The sequence below is a fragment of the Poecilia mexicana genome, unplaced genomic scaffold, assembly GCF_051168715.1.
Source record: "Poecilia mexicana isolate PSO_F unplaced genomic scaffold, ASM5116871v1 scaffold_6, whole genome shotgun sequence".
Taxonomy (NCBI): domain Eukaryota; kingdom Metazoa; phylum Chordata; class Actinopteri; order Cyprinodontiformes; family Poeciliidae; genus Poecilia; species Poecilia mexicana.
Genome location: NW_028263375.1, coordinates 15,723,417 through 15,747,873, shown reverse-complemented (window position 1 = coordinate 15,747,873; position 24,457 = coordinate 15,723,417). Strand labels below are relative to the sequence as shown.

The following is a 24,457-nucleotide window of genomic DNA, read 5'->3' as shown; positions in this document are numbered from 1 at the left end:
GAACGTGAAAAACAGTTGAACATGAGCTCCATTTCAATGTTTGCCCATCTCTTATTATAAAGAATAATACTAAATTTTGCATAAGTATTTATACGCTTTGAGCTTTCCCACATTGTATGACCTGCTAAACTAACATGCGTCTGTCTACATGATTGTTTTAAAGTGCCATCAAAAGAGAAAATACTGCAGTATCTGTAACAGAGCTAGTAGGTTTGAACCCAACAGACATTAAATGTATTGTAAAGGATAACTTTTTATACTTTAAAATAATTTTCTGAATTTTTATCTGCTTTTTTAAATCAGTATTTGTCCATTTTTAATTTTTTTCTTTTCCGTTCACCAAGAAAGGTTCTGACTGTTCTTCCTGCTTAGGTACTGAACTGCATTTCAAATCATCTGGCCTTCTTGGAGTCTCTGGATGGTGTCCTGGAAGGAGTGCCATCTGGGGATTCAGTGGGGGGCTTCATGTCGATGTGGGTGATGATGATGTTACCTGCAGAGCTTGATCGGGGAGAGTGGCCTTGCTGATCTGAACTCAGTTGCTGCTTTGTTATTGGACTTTTGTGTGAGGCACGGAATAGCAATAACAAACACCATCTTCAAGCACTTGGTTGTTTATAAGTGTACTTGGTACCAGCCCACTTTGGACCAAAGGTCGATGATCAGTTTTGTAATCATATCATCAGACGTGCTGTGTTACATCTGGAGGGGCAGAGCTATCAACTGATCACTGTCTGGTGATAGGCTACTGGGCAGATCTGGTAAACACAAATGAGGGGGGTGAACTAGGAACATATGGCCAAGGAGCCTCTCTGAGTGATCTTCAATTCACTTCTCTGGGAGAATTTATTTTATGTCCCGAGGGAGATTGGGGAAATGGGATCCAAATGTACCACGTCCAGGATTTCCGTTACAAATGGAGGACTTCAGGTCTTGGTCGTCTTTGGGGACTCCTGAATCAGCTTCTGTGGTTGCAAAAGCAAACATTTGAGAATGGGAGAAATTCAAAAAGGCTACCAAGAGAGACTTTCATTTGTATTATTTTTGACCTTTCAGTGAGTGAGAGAAAGAGAATGGAAACGATCACGAGCTACGTAGGCTTTGGAGTGGAAACTGTGACTCTGGACTGAGGACAATGTCAGCAGCTAAACAAGCACTTTGAGGATCTTCTCAATCCGATCAGCCACCATGTCCTCCTAAAGACTCGGGAGAATGAGATTCCACTACTGTGGCAGAAGTCTCTGAGGAAGTTTAAAAGCTCCTCAGTGACAGGGTGCCAGATGTGGATGAGATTTGGCCTGAAATTCTGAAGGCTCTGGACAATGTGGGGCTGTCATAGTTGACACTCCTCTTCAGTGTCACATGGAAGACTGTAATAATACATTTGGAGTGGGAGATAGGGTTGTGGTGACAATTTTTAAGAAAGTGGCATTATCCAACTGACAATTCAAGATCCAGGAGTAACACTGTGGTTTGCTGTTCAACAATCACTGATATATATTATTATATCACAATAACTAACTCTCTCTCTCTCTCTTTTAGGATTCCCTCATCCTGGAGAAGAGTGACATGCACCACCCAGTCTGCTCCTTCCAGGATGACTTCCAAGAGTTTGAGATGATTGATGATGAAGACGAGGATGAAGAGGATGAAGAGGATGAAGAGGAAGAAGTTGACCCTGATGCACCCCCGTCTCCCTCTGCATCTCCTCCTCCCTCCCCTACCTTGGGCACTCTGAAGAGCAGACCCACCACGTTGAATCTTACCACCGCTGTGTCGCAGGTATGCAGATTCAGGATTTAATCAACCAGAACGCACCAACCTCAAGTAAGCTCTTTCTATTAGCCACATACAATCTTTTATAATACTGGATCTCGTTCACTAGGATTCGTTGAACAACAACAGCAGTCTGTCCCCAAAGAAAGGAAGTTGGCAAGACTCTTTACGCAATCCAACTTCACAAGGTGAGCTCATCACATTATCTGTAAAGCACTTGATGGAAATTATTTTATTGTACAAAGCAAAACATAGTGAATATGAAAAATAAATACTTCCAACTCTTCACTGAAGTTCAGTTAGCTTTGAACTGACAAAAGTAGGACCTTTCCTACTTTCAGGTCGTCTGTCTCCAACCCACTCATGCTTGGAGGATGGTAGCCATGTGACAGGCCAGTGCAGAGCCTCTCCACTTTCCCAGGCTCCAGGGTTGCAGAGCAAAGGTACTCCACCAAAACAAGCAGGGGAGGGCGGGAACCCCCAGTCTCCTCATAGGCCCCTCCTCTGCGACATGGAGGGCAACAGACGGGAAAGGCCAGAATATGGTAACACGAAGGCCAGCCCATCAAGCTTGAATTTCATCCCCATTTACATCGGTGTGATGTAGTGCTGTGTTGTGGATTTGATTTAACGTACAACTTGAAAAATCATTTAGCTTTTTTTTTTATATAGGCATTTGCTTATATTTTGTTTTTAATGAATATTGATCAGTTTAAATCAGAGATTAGCCTTTATTTTTCTCAAGCATGTTTACATTTCTCTATCTCAGCTCCTTAGATTGTCTCCCTTTTATCTCCGTTTCATCATCATCAACTTCATTAAAGTTGCAAGTGCTGTGTTTTTTGTGTTTACCATGTTTTCTTTCTGCAACACTATTATCTTTACAGGATCATTTGGTCAGCACAGGTCCAACCCATGTCCTTCAGAGTTTACTGACCCAAAGGCAGACCCAACAATCCAGACAGCCAGAGTACCCTCTGTAGACGAGCACTCCCAGTGTTCAGACACAGAGGTGGACCATGACCTCAACAGTGACCATAACCATAAACACTCAAACCGGCGTGCCACAGACACTTATACAATCACCAGCGAGTCTGGTATGGAACCAGAAAACGATCCTGACCCAGATGGCACCAGTCATTGTTTATCATCCACGGCTCCCATGGGAGGAAATGAGGGCGCTGATACACCCTTGTCTGATGAAGAGCTGGAGAAGGACTTTGAAGTGGAGTTCATTTGCAAGGAGGCCTATGACATGGTCTGCAAGGAGAATCAATCGTCTTATGTTGAATTCCCTTCGATTGAGCCGTCTGAGCCCGCGCCTTTCTCCAGCTATCACTCGTCAAGGCGCTCAGAAGCTCCAGACCAGTCCATCCATTCAGATACTCAAACAGTTTCTGCTGTGGAGCCAGCGGCTAATGATTCAACCTCCCCATCCTCAGACCCAGGGATAGCAGACATGAACCAGCAGGGTTATGTGACTTCAGACCAGGACAAGGACCTTAGCTCTCCAGGTTCTGATTCTGACGTTGAAGGGGAACTGGAAGCAGCATTTACTTGTGGGGGTCCTGTGGTTTCCAACATGATCTCCTCTATTTCAGAAACAGAGTTGGACTTGACAAGTGATGAGAGCAGCAGTGGACGTTCGTCTCACCTTACCAACTCAATTGAGGAGGCCAGCTCACCAACATCCGACCAGGAACTAGACCCAGATACCGAGTTAGAACAGGACAGTGGAATTGTTGGCCTCAAAACATCTCTGCTTTTGGGCCAGCGTGATCCAATCAAAGAAGACTCTCTTCTACCTTCTCCTTCCCCTAATCCCTCACCTACTATCGCCACACCCTCACTTGTTGGTTCACCCATCTTACCTCCTGAGTCCTATGATGATGGTCAGGCTCTGATGGGGATGCAGAGTGTGGATGATGAGCTGGCTTGTGAGCACCATGCCGATCCAGATGAGACGCTGCCTCCAGCCCAGTGCTGCGACGATCGTCTGTCCAGACCAATGGTGCTCGAGATAGAACCAGACCATGGCCTGGAGAGTTTCAAACGCTCCTTCTACCTGCCAGTGGGGCCCAGACTAATGCCATGTGCAGATGAGTATGATGAAACAAGTGAGGGGGAGTCCGAATCAGAGAGTGAAGATGACCTAAGTGAGAATTCAGACTCCCCATGGCTTCTTAGTAACTTAGTGAATAGGATGATTTCCGAGGGCTCATATCCAATTAGTTGCCCTGAAGAGTGCTTTAGGAGGAAGGCATCTGTGTCTGATACCATCTCCCCATCTTCCGATATTGGAGATGGAGATGATTTCAATGATGAGACCCAGGATAAGAAAGCAGAAATAGAAAGGTCACAGGAAAGGGAAAAAGAAGGCAAAGGCTACAGAAAAGAGATGTTGGAGCCAGGAGCAAGTTCTCATCTCTATATGAGCAACCCTACTGCTGATACTATAAGCCCACTGATTTTAGAGCGCTGTGCAAATCTAGAGGAGGAAACCACCTTGTATGCCAATATAGACTGTGACAAGAACTCCACAGAGAAGCTATCAAAGAATGCCGGGAGACCAGAGGACGAAGAACCTAATAACGACTTAATGATGGAAGGCAGAAGGGATTTAGACTCGCCCAGCCTCAGCGAGAGTGTGATAAGTGACAAGGACGAGGGGCGGGAAACTGAACCCAGGCCAACAAGTCGTTCATCTGCATCTCTTGAGCGAATCACAGAGGTCAAAAACAGTCTGACGCTCGACATACCGACCGCTCAGACCAATCGCTGCTTTAGTCTTACCTACTCTACTGACAATGATGAAGAGGAGGACGATGGTGACTCTTATTCTTTCATGGGTAGCATGAGGAATCAATCGTATGGTGGTAGTGATTTAGAACTCGACAGCTCACCACCGATTGATTCCAGTGTGCACAATCATCCGTTACCTGACCATGACCTCCCACTGTGTGAGAAAGACCTGATTCTCAGGCAATCGAATGAAGATGATGGACTGGCTTATGACTCCATGAAGTACACACTTGTGGTGGATGAGAATACAACGCTGGAACTAGTTAGCCTTCGGCGGTAGGCCTAACATTGTTTGAAAAATGAGAAAATAGAGTACAAAGTGACCTTCAATTTTATCTGTGATCAACCTTTATTTCTTGCTGTTTTGTTCTTTTAGATGCACCTCAGTTTTGAGTGATGACAGTGAGCTGTCTACCTTATGTGATGAAGAGCCATTGGAGACTGGCAAGGTCGGCTACAGGCACGACAATGAAGGGATCAGGCCAGAACTTTTGAGCTCTTCGGAGGACTCCTCTCCAGAGGCCGATCTGCCATTTTCCAAGAAGTTCCTAAATGTGTTCGTCAACAGCACCTCCCGCTCCTCAAGTAAGCGGTGCAAAAAAAAAAAAAATTAATAGCTTCTAAACTAGCTTTTATTACTTTTTTTTCAAAAGGCAAACATTTTAGCTCTTTTTAAACACAGTAGGCATAAGGAAATTCTGTAGATCTGAATCAACTACCCCTTTTATGAATATTTTGCGTTAAAAGTTTAACATATTGCTGCCTTCACAGTAGGTACCCTATCCTACTGTGAAGGTACCTCCTTAGTACTAAACGTAAAAAGGGGGGGGGAGTATTTCCTCAACAGCATTTATTATGTTTTCTGACTTTCCTGCATTAACACTTCCCAGCTACATATTTTGCTGAAAACAGAAAACAGACATCCACAGCAAAGGAATTCACAGCAACAATAAAAAAGTGAAACAAGATGTTTGCACTGAGCAAATGAAATAACGCTTTCCTGATTATATCAAAATGAGTCATTTATAATTTTTCTGTCTTCCATGCAGGCACAGAATCCTTTGGACTTTTCTCATGTACCATCAACGGAGAGGAGCGGGACCAGACACACAGAGCAGTGTACAGGTGAACTTTTAGAGTTCCTGCAAACAGATAACAAGTGAATAAAGAAAGTATAAACTATCCAAAACATTGCCACATGATTCGTAAATGTATAAACCCAGAGCATTAAGTTGGAAAACTCTTGTACAGAGAAATTAAATGTGAATAATGTGGTTGACTGTGTTCTGAGGCAATCATCAACACTTAGGAGAAGAGAAAATGTAATGGTTACTTGTAGAACTGGGTGGTGTTAGGTGGCTGACAACAATGAGATCAGCTGCCACGCATCTCCAAACTAAACAAAATGACGAGGAAAGCCCAAAACGGCCTTCACTGTGCAAGAGAGGTGTTCTTTCTCCATTCCTCTGTCCACAATGGAAGACCTTATAGAAGCAAACGCAGCATTTTACAACAATATCATTGTTTTGTCTGTGCCTTGTACAGGTTCATTCCTAGACATGAGGATGAACTGGAGCTGGATGTGGACGATCCTTTATATGTGGAGGAAGAAGAAGATGACTATTGGTACAGAGGCTACAACATGCGGACAGGAGAAAAAGGGATCTTTCCTGCCTTCTATGCCCATGAGGTCATAGGCCAGTCCAAAGAGTTGCTGAGTGAGTGATGACATGCATCTGCAGTACTTTTTAACATTTCACTGAACTAAGGATTACAAAAGCGTAACACATTTGTTTTGCCCTCCATAGGCCTGAAAAGGAATCCAGGGTGGATTGAGACGTTCAATGTTCAGTTTTTGGGTTCTGTTGAGGTTCCTTACCACCAAGGCAATGGCATTCTCTGTGCTGCAATGCAAAAGGTAAGAAAAATGAAAAATATTAAAGCATACATACATTCCTTACTGACACACATAAACACCCTGGTTATGAACATGGATGTCAAATTAACTTTGACTACATATTTTGCTGAAAACAGAAAACAAACATCCACAGTAACAATAAACAAGCAAAAAAAAAAAAAAGTGATACAAGATGTTTCCACTGAGCAAATGAAATTTTCCTGATTGTTAGGAAATCAGGAATCAGTGTTCTCTTTCCAGATTATTTTCAATATATGTTAAGAACTGGTATTTGTAAAGCAAGTTTCAGTTTATGGTGGATTTTCTCTAATCCATTCTGAATCAGTGATACAAACACATTCGCAAACATAACTGTGCTTCCACCTGTGTTTGGATAAATGATCTTAAGTCAAGAGAGACACCATACATTTTTGTAGTTAGGAACAAGTACTTCTACTACAACCATGCTTTCATTTGGCATGGCATTCTCATCTTTGAAAAACTTCAATACAGATGGGGCCCAGAACAACAAGCCAACAATCCCAAAGACATTATTGCTATTTTTAAAGGCTTCCTGGATGTCCTCCCCAATGTGATGACCTCAAATTATGGACCATGCTTAAAAGCTCAGTTCATGCCAGGAAATCGACCAATTTAAATGAGCTCAACCAATTCTGCTATAAGGAGTTGATAGCTACAAAAAGTATGTGGTTTCTTTGCAACTTGAGAAGGAATAATATACTAAATATCAGTGAAGATGTATATGTTTAGTTGAGCCTGTGTTGATAAGTTTGAACCTATGTGAATTGAGTAAAATTTGCATTAAATTCAAATGTGTGTGCACATATCTTGATTTTAAATTTTATTGAAGTTGTACAATCATTCCACCTTGAGGAACAAAATAAAAGCAAAAAATAATATAGGTCATCAATAATAGCCACAATTAATGCAAAGTTCACTCTGTAGATCACAAGCTTATGCAAACTTCTGACCGACACTACATACTTACCAAACACCACCCTGAAAAACTATCAATAGCCTCATGAACACGCTTTTTGTCATGTAGATTGCGATGTCGAGAAAACGGACGGTACATGTGCGACCTCCTTCTCTCTGCGAGCTGGAGATCAGCTTGCAAGGAGTTAAACTAATCATGAGTTTGGACGACGAATATGACACCCTTGATGAGGTACGGATGAATAAATACATGAGACAGAACATCCATCTTGTGCAGAATAATTTTACTTCCCTCATTAATCTATAATCTTGTTCTAAATTCTGTCCATCTTTCTCTTCTCACCCCCAGTACGACAGATGTAGTCACTTCTTCCAGATGAAGAACATCTCTTTCTGTGGATGTCATCCGAGGAACAACTGGTAAGCAAGGCCTCCCGCCCTCCGCCCTCTTGTTTTTACTGCACACTAACACCTGACTGATTGCATCATGTTGCTCTCATCTCTCTGCAGCTACTTTGGCTTCATCACCAAGCATCCAATGCTGAACAGATTTGCTTGCCATGTGTTTGTATCCCAGGAATCCATGCGGCCTGTGGCTGAGTGTGTCGGGTGCGTCTGTATTATTAAAATGTTGATTAATGCAATCCAACAATGATCGAGAAATAGTGAAATTGTTTTTGTGTCTGTTAAGTCTCATTTCAACGAACAAGGAAAAGGGCCCAATTTATCACTTTATCTTGGTTTAAAATTTATCAGTTTATCTCGGTAATATAAATGACCAAGACTGCATTTTATTTACCTATGCTAAAACAATGCTCTTAAGTAAGGGTTAAAACAGTTCCTATGTTTCAAACAAACATCCGAGCTGGTTCCAACCAACCAGTAAAAAGTAGTTTTATTGTTCCTGGAAAACTGTGAAGAATCAGTGAATGAGATCTAAGTGTAAGTTCTAATATTTGTCCATTTTACTTGTTCTATGTCGTAAGGTACTAGCATAAGTAAACTACCTCCTCTTTGATAATAGATGTAGAAAATACAGTACTGTAAAAATGAAAAAAACAAAAAGATTGGTAGCGTGTTCTCGTACTGCTTTTTTTTTCACAGTTAAATCTTTCAGATCAGCAAACTAATTTTAATATCTAATAAAACGACCTGAAAAGACACAAAAGGATTTTTTTTTTATCAAAAGAGGGGGAAATATCTATCAAAGCAATAACGCCCATGTAATATTTGCAACAATTACTTTTGACCATCTGTTCTTGAATTTCTCCGTATCAGAATATGTTGTGTTTTTTTGTTGTTGTTGTTTTTTAGATCTTTTAGTTGCATGCTAAAAGACTGTAGTGTGAAGCACTTTGGAATCAAACATTAAAAGTCAGAAGCGATCAATTTTTGTCCCACCCTAGTTTTAAGTGGGCAGGAGGTGACAACTTAAAAGATTGCAGCATTTCTCACATCTCATTCAGCCACTGTATGTCTGAGTATTTAAAGACGCAGATACGTCGCTGTCTGCGAAAATATTAAGTTCCGACAGCGAGGCTCAGTTTTACCTATCGGCTTCTCATGCTGCCTTCTGTAGACACAATAACAAGACCTGAGCCTAAGCATGACCAGTGTTTTTTTTTTTTTTCACATTTATATTTTTTGTGCTATGGTACCTGGGCATTCATTCTAAAACATCAAGATGCTAAAGCGAATTTTAAAATGTAACACCAGTCCCCATGTCTGTTTTTTTTTTTCTCTTTTTTCTGCAGTCGAGCCTTCCAAGAGTACTACCAAGAACACCTGGAGTACGCCTGCCCTACCGAAGACATCTACCTGGAGTAGACGGAGCTCACATCACGACCCCTTTCCTCTACAGCTTGTGTACATTGGTTAAGTTTTCCACCAGAGGACACTGTCAGTCTTTCTTTACTTTTATTTACGTTCCTCCAGGATCACTGTAAAATATTTTCCTGCATCCTTCTCAAACTGGGATCATCGTTTCTACAGTAAGCTATTTATTAGACTGATTTCATTCATCCCTTTTCCCGTTGATTTCCCTGATTGCCTGTTTCTTTTACCGTTTTTTTTTCTATGATATAAAACTAAAAAGCTGAGCACCTGTTTATTTAAAAAAAGTTATTGATTTGAACTTACATTATACCTACTACGGCTGTATCACTTCTCAATGCATGGCTGGTAGGGTTGCTGCACACTGACACCAACAAATACACATATCCAAGTGAATGATAAGCAGCTCAACAATCGTAAGGGAATGGTGTAGAATCAAAAGGTTTGTAAATATCTTTTTTTTTTTTTTTTTTTGGTTTTGGTTTAAACAGCTAACTTGCTTTGTACTGAAGAAAATGTTGGAGTCGATTAGAGAAAGTTAGCGGCTCTTTTATTCAACCTACTCCCTGCGTCTCGTACAAGATAAAGTGTGTGTTGTAAATACGTGTATAGAAAGTAGACAGACATACATTGCCTCATTGAATCTGATTGGGAACACAGACGGGACTGATTTTGCTATAGATTTTGATGTGGGTAAAAAAAAAAAAGTAATGAAACAATGGCTTGCTCTGACGGGAAAACACCAGATGTAAAAGTGGAATAAGCTTGGAAAAGTTGACTTGGAACTAACTTTTAATGCCATTAGCTCTGCAGATATTTTATTCACATTGGATTAGATCCAGTAACTGTCTGAATCACATAACAGCATTGATTTTCCCTCCTGTCCTGACCTGACAGTTGTCTTGCTTGTTGACTTTTTACCACAAGTAGCTTTCATGGCAAATTTACCGAAGCCCAAAAGTGCCACAATTCAATTAATAAATACATTGTTTTGTAGATATTTATACACGTAATAATTCAAAGAAAAATAAATGCATTAGATTAATTAACAAATATATCTTGTATTATGTTCAGTGTTTTAACAAATTCAAACTTAGAAGTTTGCTTTTATTATATGTTAAAAGGATATGTAATTATCTTAGAGTCTGTTTCATTTAGCTTTGTAGCTCTGTTTTTCAGGACCCCTTGAATTTATTTTTATCTTCCTGTCTAACCCATCGAAGGACAGGAACAAACACTGCTACAGGCAAGATGACCGTTGTTGTTGTTAATCATTTAGACATTACAGACTATCCAGAGTAATAACATGATTTGTTTTTATAAATCTATTTATCATTGATAATCTTTTTATAATACTGTTATTATTGTCTATCCATACACTATCTAACATGCTTATCTTTAGTGGGGCTGTGAGGGGTCCTGGTGCCTATCTCCAGCGGTCAGTGGGGCAGGACAATGCAGAGAGTCTGCATGCAGAGGTAAAACATGCAAACTCCAAGCAGAAAGACCCCGGGATTCGAACCCAGGACCTTCTTGCGGCAAGGCAGCAGTGCTGCTATGTGTGTCACTGTGCAGCCTTTTATTATTATTCTTGCTTTCAGTATTATTCTTATTTTTTTTTTCAACTTGAACTGTAGCACTGGAAATATAAAATAAATATTTATTTTGGCACAAAACAAATTACTTTTTATTAATGGTTTCAATTTAGATTTGGGTATTAATATATTATTGACACATTAATATATTACACATTTATTGATTTAATTAATGCATTTATAAAAAAACATATAAGATCATATTTTAAATATTTATCAAATAAAATATTTATTAATTAGATTGTGGCATATTTGAGCCAGACAAACAAAATCTCACAATTGAACCTGCAAAATCTGCTTTGCTGGAGTGTATGTGATTTTCAGGTCAAAGATAGCTGGACGCCCCCTCCGACCCCGACAAGCCATATTCTCAATGTTTTGACTGAATTATCGTGGTTTTGGGTGATGTGTTAGCCAACATTTTGTTTTATTTTGAAATTTCGGAAAGAGACTAGTTCGAACAGTGGCTGCATGTCAGTGACACAGTAAACTGCTATTGCTTGGTCCAGGTATCAGTGAAATCTAACCTTTTCTTAGAGCTTTAAAGAGAGTTTTTATAGTCGTGTAAACTACAAAATAGTCACCGGTTCCCCGCATTTATTTAATGCTTCTAGGCTTGTTAAAGATGAAACAATGCACTCAATAATCTCCGCCGGTGTTGACACTGCGGAAACATATATTTTTAGATAGGAGAAGACGGAGGTACACCTAAAAACGAAACGGGCACCGCAGTCATCTGTTATTTGAAACTCAGGCTTCCAGCGGCAAACATTGCTCTTGTTACCTTAGCCAGATATTTCGCGTCTTTCTCTGCTACGTTCAGTCATGATAAAGAACACACTCCCGACCTGAAGGATTTCAGTGGTATATGTCGACATGGCAGGGGTGAGGGTTTTATCTACATATATATCGCTGTCAGTTAGGTCATGTATATACAATAGAAAATCTAAGTACTGTGTCCTTTATGTTGAGTATGTTGACAAAATGAGTATGTAAAATGATTTAAAAAATTCATTATTAAAAAAAAAAAAAAAAGATCACAACCAGACAAAAATCCCTAAAAACAAAGAAAAGACTTAAATCTACGTGATCTGCAATAATTTAATTTGAATGTGTTACGTTTCGCCACTCAGGTGGAACTTTCCTGCTGGCTCCATAGTTTCTACACAGACAGGCTTCGGCAGCACACTTAGGGCACATCTGTGAGCTGTGGGGCCACCAGAGTGCGAGAGCGACCCTCCGCACCACGTTAACAGTGGAGTTAAACCCACTCAGATGCCACTGGAAAACTATCGTATCGCGTCTTGCCCGTTGTGGTCATCGCCTCTGAGCAAAAACAGCGTGATCCATCTCTGATCTATGTATCTACTCGCTTCCGACTACGTTTTCTATCTTGTTCCAGCCGAGTTAAAAACCCCGTTCTCTTCAAAGCAGCTCCACTAAAGCAGCCTTTGAGGATGGTCTAGTCCCATATAGCCACTGAGAAATACAGTTAAACCAAACTTTTGACTTTATTACTTCAACGAGATTCAGCACTGTATACCTAGAGCAAAAACAGTATGTGGAAAAAGCCAACATAACCTATCTTGTATCTTTAAAAATTCAAGGAAAACTTAAGAAAAATTGCAAAACAACAACAAAAAAAATTCACTCTGCCTTGTCATGGGTTTGGTCTTATGAATAAAATATATGCTTGATGTCTGAAACTTTTTTGTCGTCTTTATTGAGCTTCACATACATTTTATTTTGTAGGAATGTTAAGGTGAACATTTTTGTACAAATATTCAAACATTTGTATTCAAGTTGGGAAACATACAGTACCAAAAGACATCAATGTTAATCAGAAGAAAATTTCCTCATTGAGGAAAATATTGTAGTATGATTAGTGCAAAACCCCACATGACCTTAATGTCCTCTGATCTTTAGATTTTAGGATCAATTCAGTGAAATATGTCTCCTCCCACCTCGTCTTCACAAACACCCCCAAAGCCACCAATCAGCAGTGGCAGCAGGTGGGCTTGGGACTACACCCAGGACTGCAGCAGGGCTCAAGATCCGGGTTCTCTCCCTTTGATATCTGGCTTTCTCCAAAGATCATGGTCGCCTCAAACTGCGCCTTGACTTTCTTTATCTGCACCAGCACGGCTTGGATGTCGGGTCTCTTGTCCAGAGGAAGAGGGTAGTGCTCTGAGGGGTCGGCCTCCAGGTCAAAAATGAGAGGTGGATTATGGACCTTGAGGACCGCAAAATCGGAACAATCCTGGTCGGGGGTGGTAGCACTGTGGGTGGCGCCTAATGGGGAAAAACAGTAAAAGAAATCAGCAAGTTTCAGATTAACTGCATAACTCTTGGGTTTTTCTTTCTTAAAAAAATGCTATTGTATTGAAAATACCTACTTCATATGTTTAAGAACAGACAACTACTTTGTGCTATAAATAATATTTACCATTTTAAGAACATTTTTATTTGTCAAAATATTATCCCAATTAACATCTTTCTGCAAATACTGCTAGCAGGAAAGAACCTTTTTGAGGATCACAGATGGACCTTAGAATGATTTGGACATGTTTTGACATCCCTGCTTTATTCTTCATTTCTATAGCTTTTGACGTCTATAGCAACATTCTCAACATCCCCCTTCAGTAAAGCTCATTAAAATAAAAGATTGTGCACATCAACTGGACATGTTTCTAAATATGATAAGATGGTATGAGAAAAGATGAAGCTTTTCCATTTGTTAACTCACAGCAGAATACAACCAAACACTTACAGATATAAACCGTGCAAATCAATGAGCTGTACAATTCTGAAGGTTTTTACATTTTAACTGTGTCCAGGATTTTGGTGTAATTTATTTAGATTTCTGTCTAGTACGAATAGTAAATAATTCACGCACATTGACGGTCCCTTTTTTTAAACCTTTTTTGAATAAAGTTGTGGGATACATTAACAATCGATGACTAAAAGTCATTATTTAAACAGACTGATGAAACCATTCATATTTCACACAAAAAATTGCTTTACACTCAGTATACTCTGTGTGCTTTGGGTTCTACCTCTGGTGTAAAAGTGGGCCTTGTACTTTCCCAATCTTACAGCAAACAGGCCGTATTTTTCATTAGGATCTATGGGGTAGAACATCATTGCCTCCCTTTTACTCTGCAAAACAGAGAATGAGATCAAAGACACATATTATGCTTAAGTCAGCCTGGTTTAAAAAAATCGCTCTTTAATTAAAGAACACAAGAGGACACAGCTGTCACCTTTCCTTTGTGAAAGAGGAGATCTGTCATATCAAACCCATCCAGTATCACCGGGGGAAGCTTGGCTCCAGCCAGACTCGCAATGGTTGGGAGGATATCCAGAGTGCTGGCCATCTCATGGGTCACCCCTTAACAGAAACAGTCCAGAAACAGAGCCGCTGTGACTGCAGGCTCATTACAATAAATGCTTTCATACTGACAGGAGATGACTAAGAAGATAAAAACAAAGTTAACCCTAGCAGTAAGGTAAGGTGAGGTAATTTTATTTATATAGCAGATTTTCAGCAACAAGGCAATTCAAAGTGCTTTACATGAGTTAACAGGAAACACAAACAAAATAACAAACCAAAGGAAAGAAAAAAAGGAGAGAAAAATAATCTAATGTTGTTCTAAAGTATGTAAACTAAGTGCTCCTGTTCAGGGTTGCTAAGTATCTAATTTCATTTCTAAATAGTGAGTACTCTACAGTTTCTGATAAAATAAGCTAAAGAGTGACTGATCTAACTCCTTTTCTGGGTTAAAGTGAGTACTCCACAATTCTAAGTTTGTTCTAAATCCTTTTCTGGGTTAAAAGTAATATAAACTAAGCAGTGACTGTTCCAGTGCGTACTCCACAATTTCCGATATTACTAATAAACTAAAATAATCATTTTCTGGGTTAAATAGAGAGTACTCCACCTAAAACAAAAAACAAACAAGAGGAAAGGACACATTAGGGCAAATGGCAACATTCAGAGAAAACAATGGGCAAAACAAAGACACGAGTGAAGGGGGTGACGTCAAAGGGCCATAAAGCCACGTTACTAAGCCTCCTGGCAAAAAATATAATGACTATATTTATGAGCACTGTGCTCATAAATATAGTCATTAAGGTAATTTATGATGTGTGACTAAAACCAGAAAAACATCAGAGGTGAGAAGAGGTAGTTTGTCCTTACCTGGTCTGATGACCCCTGGCCAGAATGCAATGGCTGGCTCCCTCATGCCTCCATCATATGTTGTACCTTTGCCACATCTCAGTGGGCCTGAGTTTCCACCACGCGACATACGCATCAGTTCAGGCCTACACACACACACACACACACACGCACACGCACACACACACACACACACACACACACACACACACACACGCACACACACACACACACACACACGCAGAGAGAAATAATACTCTAATTATATCAAACATTGCTGAGATTGTTTACAAGTTTTCAGTCTCTTCAAAAATGATGTGGGTAGACAGGGTTACATCACAGGAGAACAGATCTCTGTTTGTAATCACTGCTTCTGTAATGTGCAAGTGATGCTGTAACATTAGAAATCACATGTTTTGAGGGTCTCACTTCTCCTTCTTGCTCTATAAAAAGTGTCTGTCAGTTCATAGCACAAAACTTCCTGAAATGTTTTTTTTTTTCAGCTATGCTAAAAGAACATGTTTTTAATCATTTGTTCAAGTTATTTTATGTGGCTAAGTTCATCAGTCGATTCTCATTCTCAGAACAGAGCAAAAGCCATCTAATGTATCACTCTACCTCCCTGACGGATCTGCCTTAGCAGTACATGAGAGTTATATTATTCCTAAACCATTTTCAAGTGAGAGATGAACATTAACGCTCAAAACGACGACAAAAATGAAAGGCGAGCCCTTGTCACATTTTTCAGGACTTACTACAACAGTGGGTTGCATTTTTTAAACACAGTAAGAGAAAAAGGACAGGTACTTCTGTATTACTGTAAAATATCAGCAAAAAAGGTGCATGTCTTTAACATCTCTACTCTTTTTCATTTCTTTACCACAACAACCGACCAACCCATTGTCAGCAGTGAAGAACACAAGTGTGTTGTTGATCACGCCCATCTGTTCCAGCGTCGCTATTAGGTTTCCTATTGTGCTGTCAAACTCAAAGAGGGCGTCACCAAATGGACCTCTCAGAGAGTGACCTGCTGCTCTGGTACCAGCATACTGAGGGTAGTGAGTGTGCTGAAAAAAAAAAGCATGATGGAAAATATAATCCAAATATAGCTAAAAAATACGAAATACTACGTGTATAGAAAAAACTACAGATTTTAAAATACATTTGGTCCTGCTGGAATTGTAAAACACTCTTGCAGTTAAATGTGAGCGAATAATACTATCTTTAGTCTGAGCAAACTCTCAAAACAGAAAAAAAAAACACCTGAAGAGGAAAAACTCAAGAAGCTAAGCCTGCATAAAAATATATATAAAAAAGAAAAAGTTGTGTTTTGATGTTATTAAGAGCTTTATGGAGGCAACATAAAAACTAGGCAAATGACAGAAAAACCAATGAGTTTCTTGTAAAAAGTACACGTTTGATTTGTAACAGACGCATAATAAATCTAGAATCATACAAAATAAACTTCTTGGCTTGAGTCACTGAAGTTATTTAGTGATTCAGTGACAGTTATATTATTAATTACCCTTTCACTGTCTGCAACATAACTAAAGTGTACTAGAAAAAAATTATTGTCAAATCTCACATTGTTTTATTACTTACATGTGATGGGTAGTAGAGAAAGAAAGGCTGATTTTTCTTGACAGATGTGATTATAAAATTGGTTGCAAAGTCGCTGTATGACTTTTCCAGATCAAGGAAGTTGACTGGTTGCTGCTTGATCTTATCATTATGGACCAAAGGGACGGTTACTACTCCAACATCACAAAGTCCAAAGCACTTTACATCTGGAGGGAAACAGGTCAAGTTCTGGCACGGCCCCTGAGAGAAAAGCAGAAAAGCAGATTTAGATATAGATCATTTCAAATGTAATTTTTTTTTTTAGGTTTTGAAACTCTAACCTGGTCGTGAGAGTATGGGATTCCCAAGTACTGGTCAAACCCCTGTTGGGTTGGAAGAAATGTTCCATTGGCTCCATAGCCTAAGTGCCACTTCCCCACAGCAGCTGTGGCATAACCCAAAGGTTTCAACACCTCTGCAATGGTGGTCTCATTCAGTGGGAGACCCCCAATGGAGCCTGGGTAAAATACACCTGGAAAGATGCCTGAGCGGGTCTGGTAGCGACCTGTCAGCAACGATGCTCTGAGAAGCAAGCAATGCAATTGAGGTAGTTAGTTAATGCAATCCAATAGGACATCTTTTAATAATGCAGGGAAATTAAAGCTGCAGAACGGGACAGAATTGGTATCCCAAACACTTGTTATATTATCAAATTAGTACAATAAATTGCTTGTTGACCACCTTGTCATAAGGCGGTGGGGTACCTAGAGGGGCTGCAGACCGGACTGGTGCAGTAAAAATCTGTAAATCGAAGTCCTTCTGCTGCCAGGCGGTCCAGGTTAGGAGTCAGTGAACTCGGGTGTCCATAACAGCCCAAGTCCCCGAATCCCAGATCATCTGCGAAGAAAAGCACGAAATTCGGCGGTGAAGCAGAGCAAATGGACAAAACATAGAGAACAAGGCAGGTGAAGAGCAGGTAAGCCATTATGACCCGACCTCTAACTCTGTAAAGAAAAGGAAGTGACTTCCGAAACAAAATCAGTGCGGCGTTTGTGGTCCCTCGGAAAAAGCCGAGAAAATTTTAAATCATGTAAAATGATTTAAATTGTTCTATGGTAAATTATAGACACCGAGATTAACTAACATTACAAATGTCTTTACGTTTAATTACTAGATATTTCCGTCTGTACTTAACTAAGCTTACTCATGCTGCACTAAAAATCATTAAATTGGATTTCCAAATGTTTCGCTTACGAAGAACGTCAAAATAGAGACTTGGCGTTTAGATTATAAATCAATGTTAAAAATCCCTGTCCAATAGTAACGGAAGGATTTAAAATATACTTAACTGAAAAAATACCAAGCTTTATAGAGACTCGTATTTATTTTTCTTTCTCTGAAGCAGAATATCCCGATTAAATGAATACGCAAAAACAGGTCACATGGTTGGTCACTGTAGTTTTGAGCGCGTGACGTCATAGGTTGATGGGAAATGTAGTTTTTATTTTCCGCACAACTGAACTGGACAAAGTAGATGGATTAGTTTTTTTCTGGTCCTGTCTGCAAAGCATGTTGATTTTATCCATGCATACCAACCATGCTTTTGACAGCTGGGTTTCTTATTCTAGAACAGTCCAGAATCTTTGCGATGTTTATCTGTTGTTAAAGTTAAGTGTAGAAGGTTTTGCCATGTCATATTGTTTGCTTTACAATATAGTTAATAATAATAAATTTGAATGATATTTACATACCGTCGTATACCTCCATTGTAATAATATACATTATTATGCAGGGTGTGTAATAATGTAATAATGTATGGGGGTGCACAGTGGCACATTTGGTAGCAATATTGCCTCTATTGTCCTGAGTCTGGGGACTGTGAGGCAAATATGTCTCTCTAAATTGTATGAATGTGTGTGTGTGTGTGTGTGTGTGTGTGTGTGTGTGTGTGTGTGTGTGTGTGTGTGTGTGTGTGTGTGTGTGTGTGTGTGTGTGTGTGTGTGTGTGTGTATGGTTGTTTGTCCTGCATGTCTATGTGATGTCCTGCAATATGGACTGCAGACCAGTCCAGGGGTGTTCCCTGCCTCCTGCCCAATGTTCAGTAAAGATAGGCACCAGCCCCTCTGCAGACCTGCAAGAATAAATGGGTACAGACAATGGATGGATAATAATAATTCAACTTTCTGTAATGAGCACATCATCATAAACTCCAGGTTTCTTCTGTATCCAAATTTTCCACGATCTGCCTAGAATGAACTCTTCTGTTCACCCATGTCATCTAATATTTTGCTTTCCTCTTGAATGAAGTTAAGCCTGTTGGTGATGCTTTAGTCCACAGTTTTCCACTGATTCAGGCCGACATGTGGCCTATTCCTCAAACACAAGAAAAATAGACCATTGACAGTGTAGTGCAGAATTCATCGGCATGTGCAGAATTGGACGTCACAGATGATTTTGGAACGTTAAAAGAATACAGGGCCTGTTTACTTTGTGTATTTTCAGGAGCAAACATCAGTGAGGAGATGAGATGGTGAAGACTGAAAAGGGTACACCCCTGCATTTGCACAGGGTGGCATAATGCGAGAGCAAAAGAGAGATATGATTTAATTTGATCCTGCACTTATTATTCTCAAATACAGGCTTTGTGGGGTTTCCCTGCCTGATCACTCTGTTATGAAATTTTAAAATGTCTTATTTATTGGGGAAAGCAAATCATAACAAACAATTGATGTTGACATTTTAATGTTGGCTGTAGGTTGAGTTAGGTGACCAGCAGCTGTGGCTCTGGTTTTAAAATAACTTTAGGAATTAATGTGTACCATTGCAATGTCTTCTAAAGTCATACATATACAACTCTGTGTGCCTTCATCTACCTTTCATTTGGCTTACATGCTGTCCACTGCCACAATCTAGCCTCGGGGAAATTGATGCTTTTGATTTATCATTCACTTTCACATCTCTCCACAGTGATGACCTAGATTTAGCAGCCGCTGTGCATTTGTGAATTTGTGTGTGTGGAAGTTGTGGAAGGTGGGAGAGAGGAACAGGAGTGTAGAGAAATAAAGTATCTAAAACGACAGAATGGGCGTAACGCTAACATCGCATTTATTTTCTGCTATTCTCTTTCAAGTAAAATGCTTTGTTGTTTCAAAAAGAGGATTTTATCAGCATAAATTTGATGCGCGCATCTTTGTGTTTCTCCAGCACTGTGTATGTTGTGATCTGTTAGGCTACCACTAAACATCTGCGGTTATGTACATTGTGCACGCAGGGAGGTTGAAAAGGAATTAGCCGGGGCCATGCAGAAACATCACAGTGTCTGGGAACTTTTGAAGAACTATTTCACAGTTGGAGCTCCGCTCTTCTAATCTTCTCAAAGACAGACTCGTATAGAAACATCTCTGCAGGGGATGGTGTGACTGTGGAGCGTTGCAGAGGAGGCTCCCGTATTTCTGAACAGATGTCTTATTTAAAGCAAGGACAACTATTAAAGATTTCATACTCAGTAAGACCACCTGGATGATGAGTCAATAATTACTCCATTAGCCTTTTCTAGAAAACATAGTGGCTGCCATAAATAGGAGCGTAAGATGGATAATTACTGTTAAGGTTTTGAATCCATGAATTACCTGCGAGGTTGTTTTTCATTGGAGGTGTAAACATTTCATGAAGAAGAATAAGGAGAGCCACTGGGCATAAACAAAAGCTCATGCAGCCCCCTGGACGTGTTTTTAGTGTTTTTCGGTAGGGGGATGACTGCTCTGACCTTTTCATGAATAGTAAATGAAAGTGAGTGTGAAGCAGCGAAAGCTGTGAAAGGCCTCTCAACCTTGTGTCTGAGTGCAGGTGGGTGTAAATCTGTGTGTTTCTGTGACCCAACACTAGTTACGCTCGCTGTATATGGATGTTTCCACAGGACGTTTTTGTAGCAAGTATGTACAATTATGTTTTATGCATTTTTCAGATTTGCATTGGAGTTTGAAATCTAAATCCCAGAGTCTGACAGAAGAGTGGAGAACAACAGAATTTAATTTGCTTGAGATTCAGAGAGAAGGTCTTCACAGTTGATAATGACTTGGGGAACCAATAGAGCAGAATAGAAATATCCTTTATTGTTCCAGAATGGGGAAATTTCTGTGCAACAGCAGCAAAATAAAAGGCAATCAAAGCAGGTAGATTAAAGCAATAAATAAAAAAACAGAATGAAGAAGAAAAATACTGTACAGTAAGGGCAAAATTTCAACATAAATATTGTGTAGGTAAAAATAAAATAAAAATAATGTGCCCTAGTCCAAAGGAATATGAATTTGAGTAGGTTAATTTACAAATGTACAACAGGCATGTGTATTTAAGCATTAAACAGACAATTTATAGTAAGTGACAATAAAAACTGTGCAACAGCAGAGATATGCTGATAGGAGAATATTACTCAGAATGAGTAAAGCTGTACAGATGCTAGAATATGTGTGAACCCTTATTGAGTTTGTTGGGAGCAGTGATGGTTATCAGGTCTGACAGCTGCTGAGTGGAAGGATCTCTGATAACGCTCCTTTGTGCATTTCGGATGAAGCAATCTGTCACTGAGGGAGCTCTCCAGCTGAGCAACAGCTTCATGTGTCGGGTGGGAGAATCTGTCCATCAGTGATGTGATTTTATAGCCAGAGTCCTTCTGTCTCCCACCACCTGCACTGGGTCGAGGGAGAGTCTTAGCACAGAGCTGTCCTTCCTGATGAACTTATCTAACCATTTAATCTCAGCTGCAGATACGTTTCTGCTCCAACAGACAAAACCATAGAAGATTACTGATGTCACCATAGAGTCAAATAATGTCTGTGGGTTAGTACCCTAACCTTGCACTCCAAAAGACCGCAGCCTTCTCAGCTGGTACAGTCTGACCCTCCCTTCACAGAGTTGTCAAGTGTGAGTCCAGTCCAGTTGATTGTCCAGGTGAACACTACTTAAACTATCTTAAAGTTCACTCCTTGGATGTTCACCGATGCCAGTGAGGTGAGTCTGCACCTGCAGAAGTTTACACCAGCTCCTTGGTTTTAGCAGTGATGATCGGGTTTTGGTTCCGATGGCACCAGCCCACGAAGTCTGTACTGTGAGTCGTCCTCACCTGTGATGAGGCCAGCTAGAGCCATCAGAGAACTTTTCCAGGTGGCAGTGTGTGGAGTTGACGGAAAACCCTGCAGTGAAGATGACAGCACGGTTCCCTGCGGGGCTGCTGACCATCCTGTCAGAGACTCAGCCCTGTGTCCTCACATACCGAGGGTAGCCAATGAGGTAGTTCAGTACCCAGCACCTCCTTTAATTACTGTAGTTTCACTGTGCTTATGAGGAAGATTAATTAAACGCCAGCCAACAATGCAGATGAGCAAAATCAAACGAGGCTTACTTACCCCTCAGCAAAGCCACAGGCTGATTGCCTCAATTTCATGCAGCATTGATGCCATAACTACTGCAAAATGAGAACCAGCCAAGTATCGTATGCTGTATGTATATACAGCACAGTACATGGACGGAGATACTTTTGACTAGGCCAACATTTAAAATGTATAATTCATTGCTCTTATGTAACATTCAAATTTTCTGGGAAAGGTTTCATTCGCTGTAAATCATTTTGAGTAATAGTAATAAATGTAATAATTGTTTGTGTCTACAATAAATGCACTGTAATTTGAGGTTTTTTTTTTTATAGAAGTTCGATTGTTTCCTTTACGCACACATACATTAATGATTTACATGAACATAGCTACTGTATTCAGGCAGATGGAGATGTAGGTGCAAATAGAAACTGCAGAGCTGATATAGAAAACAAAGTCTAAACAGACGATAAAAAAACAGAAACCTGCAGGAAGTCTCAGTCCCCACCTCTTCTCTCCTTCCCCCTTTTGTTTCTGCCTATGATGTGTTCACAGCTTACTGCAAATTTATTTTCACAATAGATGCACAAAGGAATTATCTGGAAGACGAAGGAGTGAAGAAGCAACAGCAAGTCGGTGCGAAAACCAGTTCTCAGTTATTTTCTCTTTATTTCTCTGTCTTTCTTTGTCATTTGACAAGGTGTCGACTGTGTGAACCTGTGAGCTAAACTGTGAAGTGCCGTGCAGACGTGTCAGTGGAAGACAACATGACATGGTGCAGGTGGGCCTGTTTAACACAAGTGGGCGCCATTAGATCACAGTTCCTCTTGACTACTTTAATGTACGGATCCTGACAGACTCTCCAAGAGGAAAAATAATATATTTAAATAATTGCTCCAGCTCAGCAGACATTGTCTTGTAAATCTCTCCTTCCTGACAATACTATTAGATTTACTCAACAGAAAATAGGCTTTTGCTAGGCAACTGATATCTGTAGAATCTGTTTAATTGCAGCGCTGCAGTTAGTAAATTAGCTTTTTCTTGTGCTAAATTATCTCAGATCCAGACATACAAAGATATAAATGAGCATAACTTCTATTATTGTGCCCTCGTGTGAATGTATTTAAGCATACAGCTTTAAAGTAGCCTCTGTGATAGTGATGAATACAAGCAACTCGTACGAAAATAGCTGTATATTTGTGGGTTTTTAATTTAGTATTACCAAACAAATCATGTCTCATTATAATAAATTACAGTTATTACGCACATTATCACCACATAATAAGACAATCGTCAAACTGAATGCAGCTTTAATCCCTCATTACATTTAATGCAACATGAGATTTTTCTTACAATCTGCTGCTTAAATAGGGACCAGCCGGTGTTGTAACTTTCTGTGCTACCCATTAATCCGTCCTACCCATTAATCCATCCTACCTTGTGGTAATGCACATGCACACGTCGATGCTACGTCACATGCTGCTTACTCAGCAGGTTTCTTATTAATACATTCTACCTGTGCACTAGCGCCAACAGATAGACATAGCTACAGAAGAGGATTAGGGCCACTGAAAAAAAAAGAAGTCAGAATTCTGGGAAAAAAGTCAGAATTCTGATATTAAAGTCAGAATTCTGATATTAAAGTCAGAATTCTTTTTTGTCAGGGGCCCTAATCCTCTTCCGTACATAGCTATCTATCCGTGCTACGGTAGAAAAATCTGACTAGGTAGCACAGATAATCAGAACACCGGTACACTCTCAGTCATTGTTATTCCAGTTCCTGAGCAGATGGAGCTGCAATAGAAAACATCCTGGCAAATAGAGGTATGTTGGCACAATAGAAGCTCGATCAGAGCACCGAATTATGCAATGAAATCTGACAGGCCTCCATGGAGCAACATGAGCTGAAGAACTCATAAATGTTTGAGAACCTGCTGGGGCAGTATGCACTTTTGTCAACGTTTGCAGCTCACACGGCAACACTCTTACTGAACCAAATGCAGTGAAGATATGACGGTAAAGGACTGAATAATCATAAAACCTATTTGAATTGATTAGAAAAGAAATGGAATTAGTTGCACAAATTTGAATTTATTGTAGGGATTTTGCAAATCTCACACGGTCAATTATAAACACACAACTCATAGTTGGTGAGAGACACTGGTATTCCAGCAGTTTGTATATCATTATATGTTTTTTTATTTGGTTACATTATCTACATTCTAACTTTTCCATTATTCCAATGCTAGGAGTTTGGTCAGATGACTAAAAGGAATACTTTTTTCTTCAAGACAATGATCCCAACCACATATCAGTATTTTTTAAAAATCAATAGTGTATGTTGACATTGAATTTCTAGAATATTCTTCCCAAAACCCCGACTTCAGCCTTTTTGAAAATTGAAAGATTCGATTTAAAAGCCAGATGTGTGTCAGAAAACTAGTTGAATGATGAGGTAAAGTATCCACCCAGAAGAACGCCGGAAGCATTT

The 24,457-nt window shown here is 39.9% G+C and overlaps 2 protein-coding genes across 3 annotated transcripts in view; one reads left to right on the top strand and one right to left on the bottom strand.

Annotated features, from left to right (window-relative positions):
* mapk8ip2 (mitogen-activated protein kinase 8 interacting protein 2) overlaps window positions 1-12,566 on the top strand; it is a 30,789-nt gene extending 18,223 nt beyond the window's left edge. Inside the window, exons 3-14 of one of the 2 annotated variants that reach the window (XM_014971173.2) lie at window positions 1,543-1,782; window positions 1,886-1,964; window positions 2,118-2,219; window positions 2,664-4,854; window positions 4,955-5,163; window positions 5,628-5,703; window positions 6,124-6,296; window positions 6,387-6,496; window positions 7,542-7,664; window positions 7,782-7,852; window positions 7,943-8,041; window positions 9,187-12,566. In XM_014971173.2, the coding sequence (XP_014826659.2) occupies window positions 1,543-1,782; window positions 1,886-1,964; window positions 2,118-2,219; window positions 2,664-4,854; window positions 4,955-5,163; window positions 5,628-5,703; window positions 6,124-6,296; window positions 6,387-6,496; window positions 7,542-7,664; window positions 7,782-7,852; window positions 7,943-8,041; window positions 9,187-9,259 (3,546 nt within the window). In that variant the 3' untranslated portion in view covers window positions 9,260-12,566. Of the gene's footprint in view, window positions 1-1,542; window positions 1,783-1,885; window positions 1,965-2,117; window positions 2,346-2,663; window positions 4,855-4,954; window positions 5,164-5,627; window positions 5,704-6,123; window positions 6,297-6,386; window positions 6,497-7,541; window positions 7,665-7,781; window positions 7,853-7,942; window positions 8,042-9,186 lie in introns of both variants that reach the window. The other variant, XM_088006310.1, reaches the window with a different exon arrangement.
* Window positions 12,558-17,627, bottom strand: arsa (arylsulfatase A). Its single transcript, XM_014971183.2, has 8 exons — window positions 17,365-17,627; window positions 16,942-17,182; window positions 16,643-16,861; window positions 15,938-16,107; window positions 15,062-15,186; window positions 14,124-14,251; window positions 13,917-14,019; window positions 12,558-13,152 (listed from the first exon to the last, which is right to left on the bottom strand). The coding sequence occupies exons 1-8, from the start codon at window positions 17,583-17,585 to the stop codon at window positions 12,857-12,859; spliced, it is 1,503 nt and encodes a 500-aa protein (XP_014826669.2). The 5' UTR covers window positions 17,586-17,627; the 3' UTR covers window positions 12,558-12,856.
* Window positions 17,628-24,457: the final 6,830 nt, after the last annotated feature.

What these genes read in the sequence shown, in the direction of transcription:
- arsa (XM_014971183.2), bottom strand. Translation starts at nt 17,585, where the DNA reads ATGGCTTACCTGCTCTTCACCTGCCTTGTTCTCTATGTTTTGTCCATT. An exon ending in CCGGTCTGCAGCCCCTCTAG is followed by an intron (nt 17,183 to 17,364) that starts GTACCCCACCGC and finishes CTTGCTTCTCAG; the next exon opens with AGCATCGTTGCTGACAGGTC. An exon ending in TTCTCTACTACCCATCACAT is followed by an intron (nt 16,108 to 16,642) that starts GTAAGTAATAAA and finishes TTTTTTTTTCAG; the next exon opens with CACACTCACTACCCTCAGTA.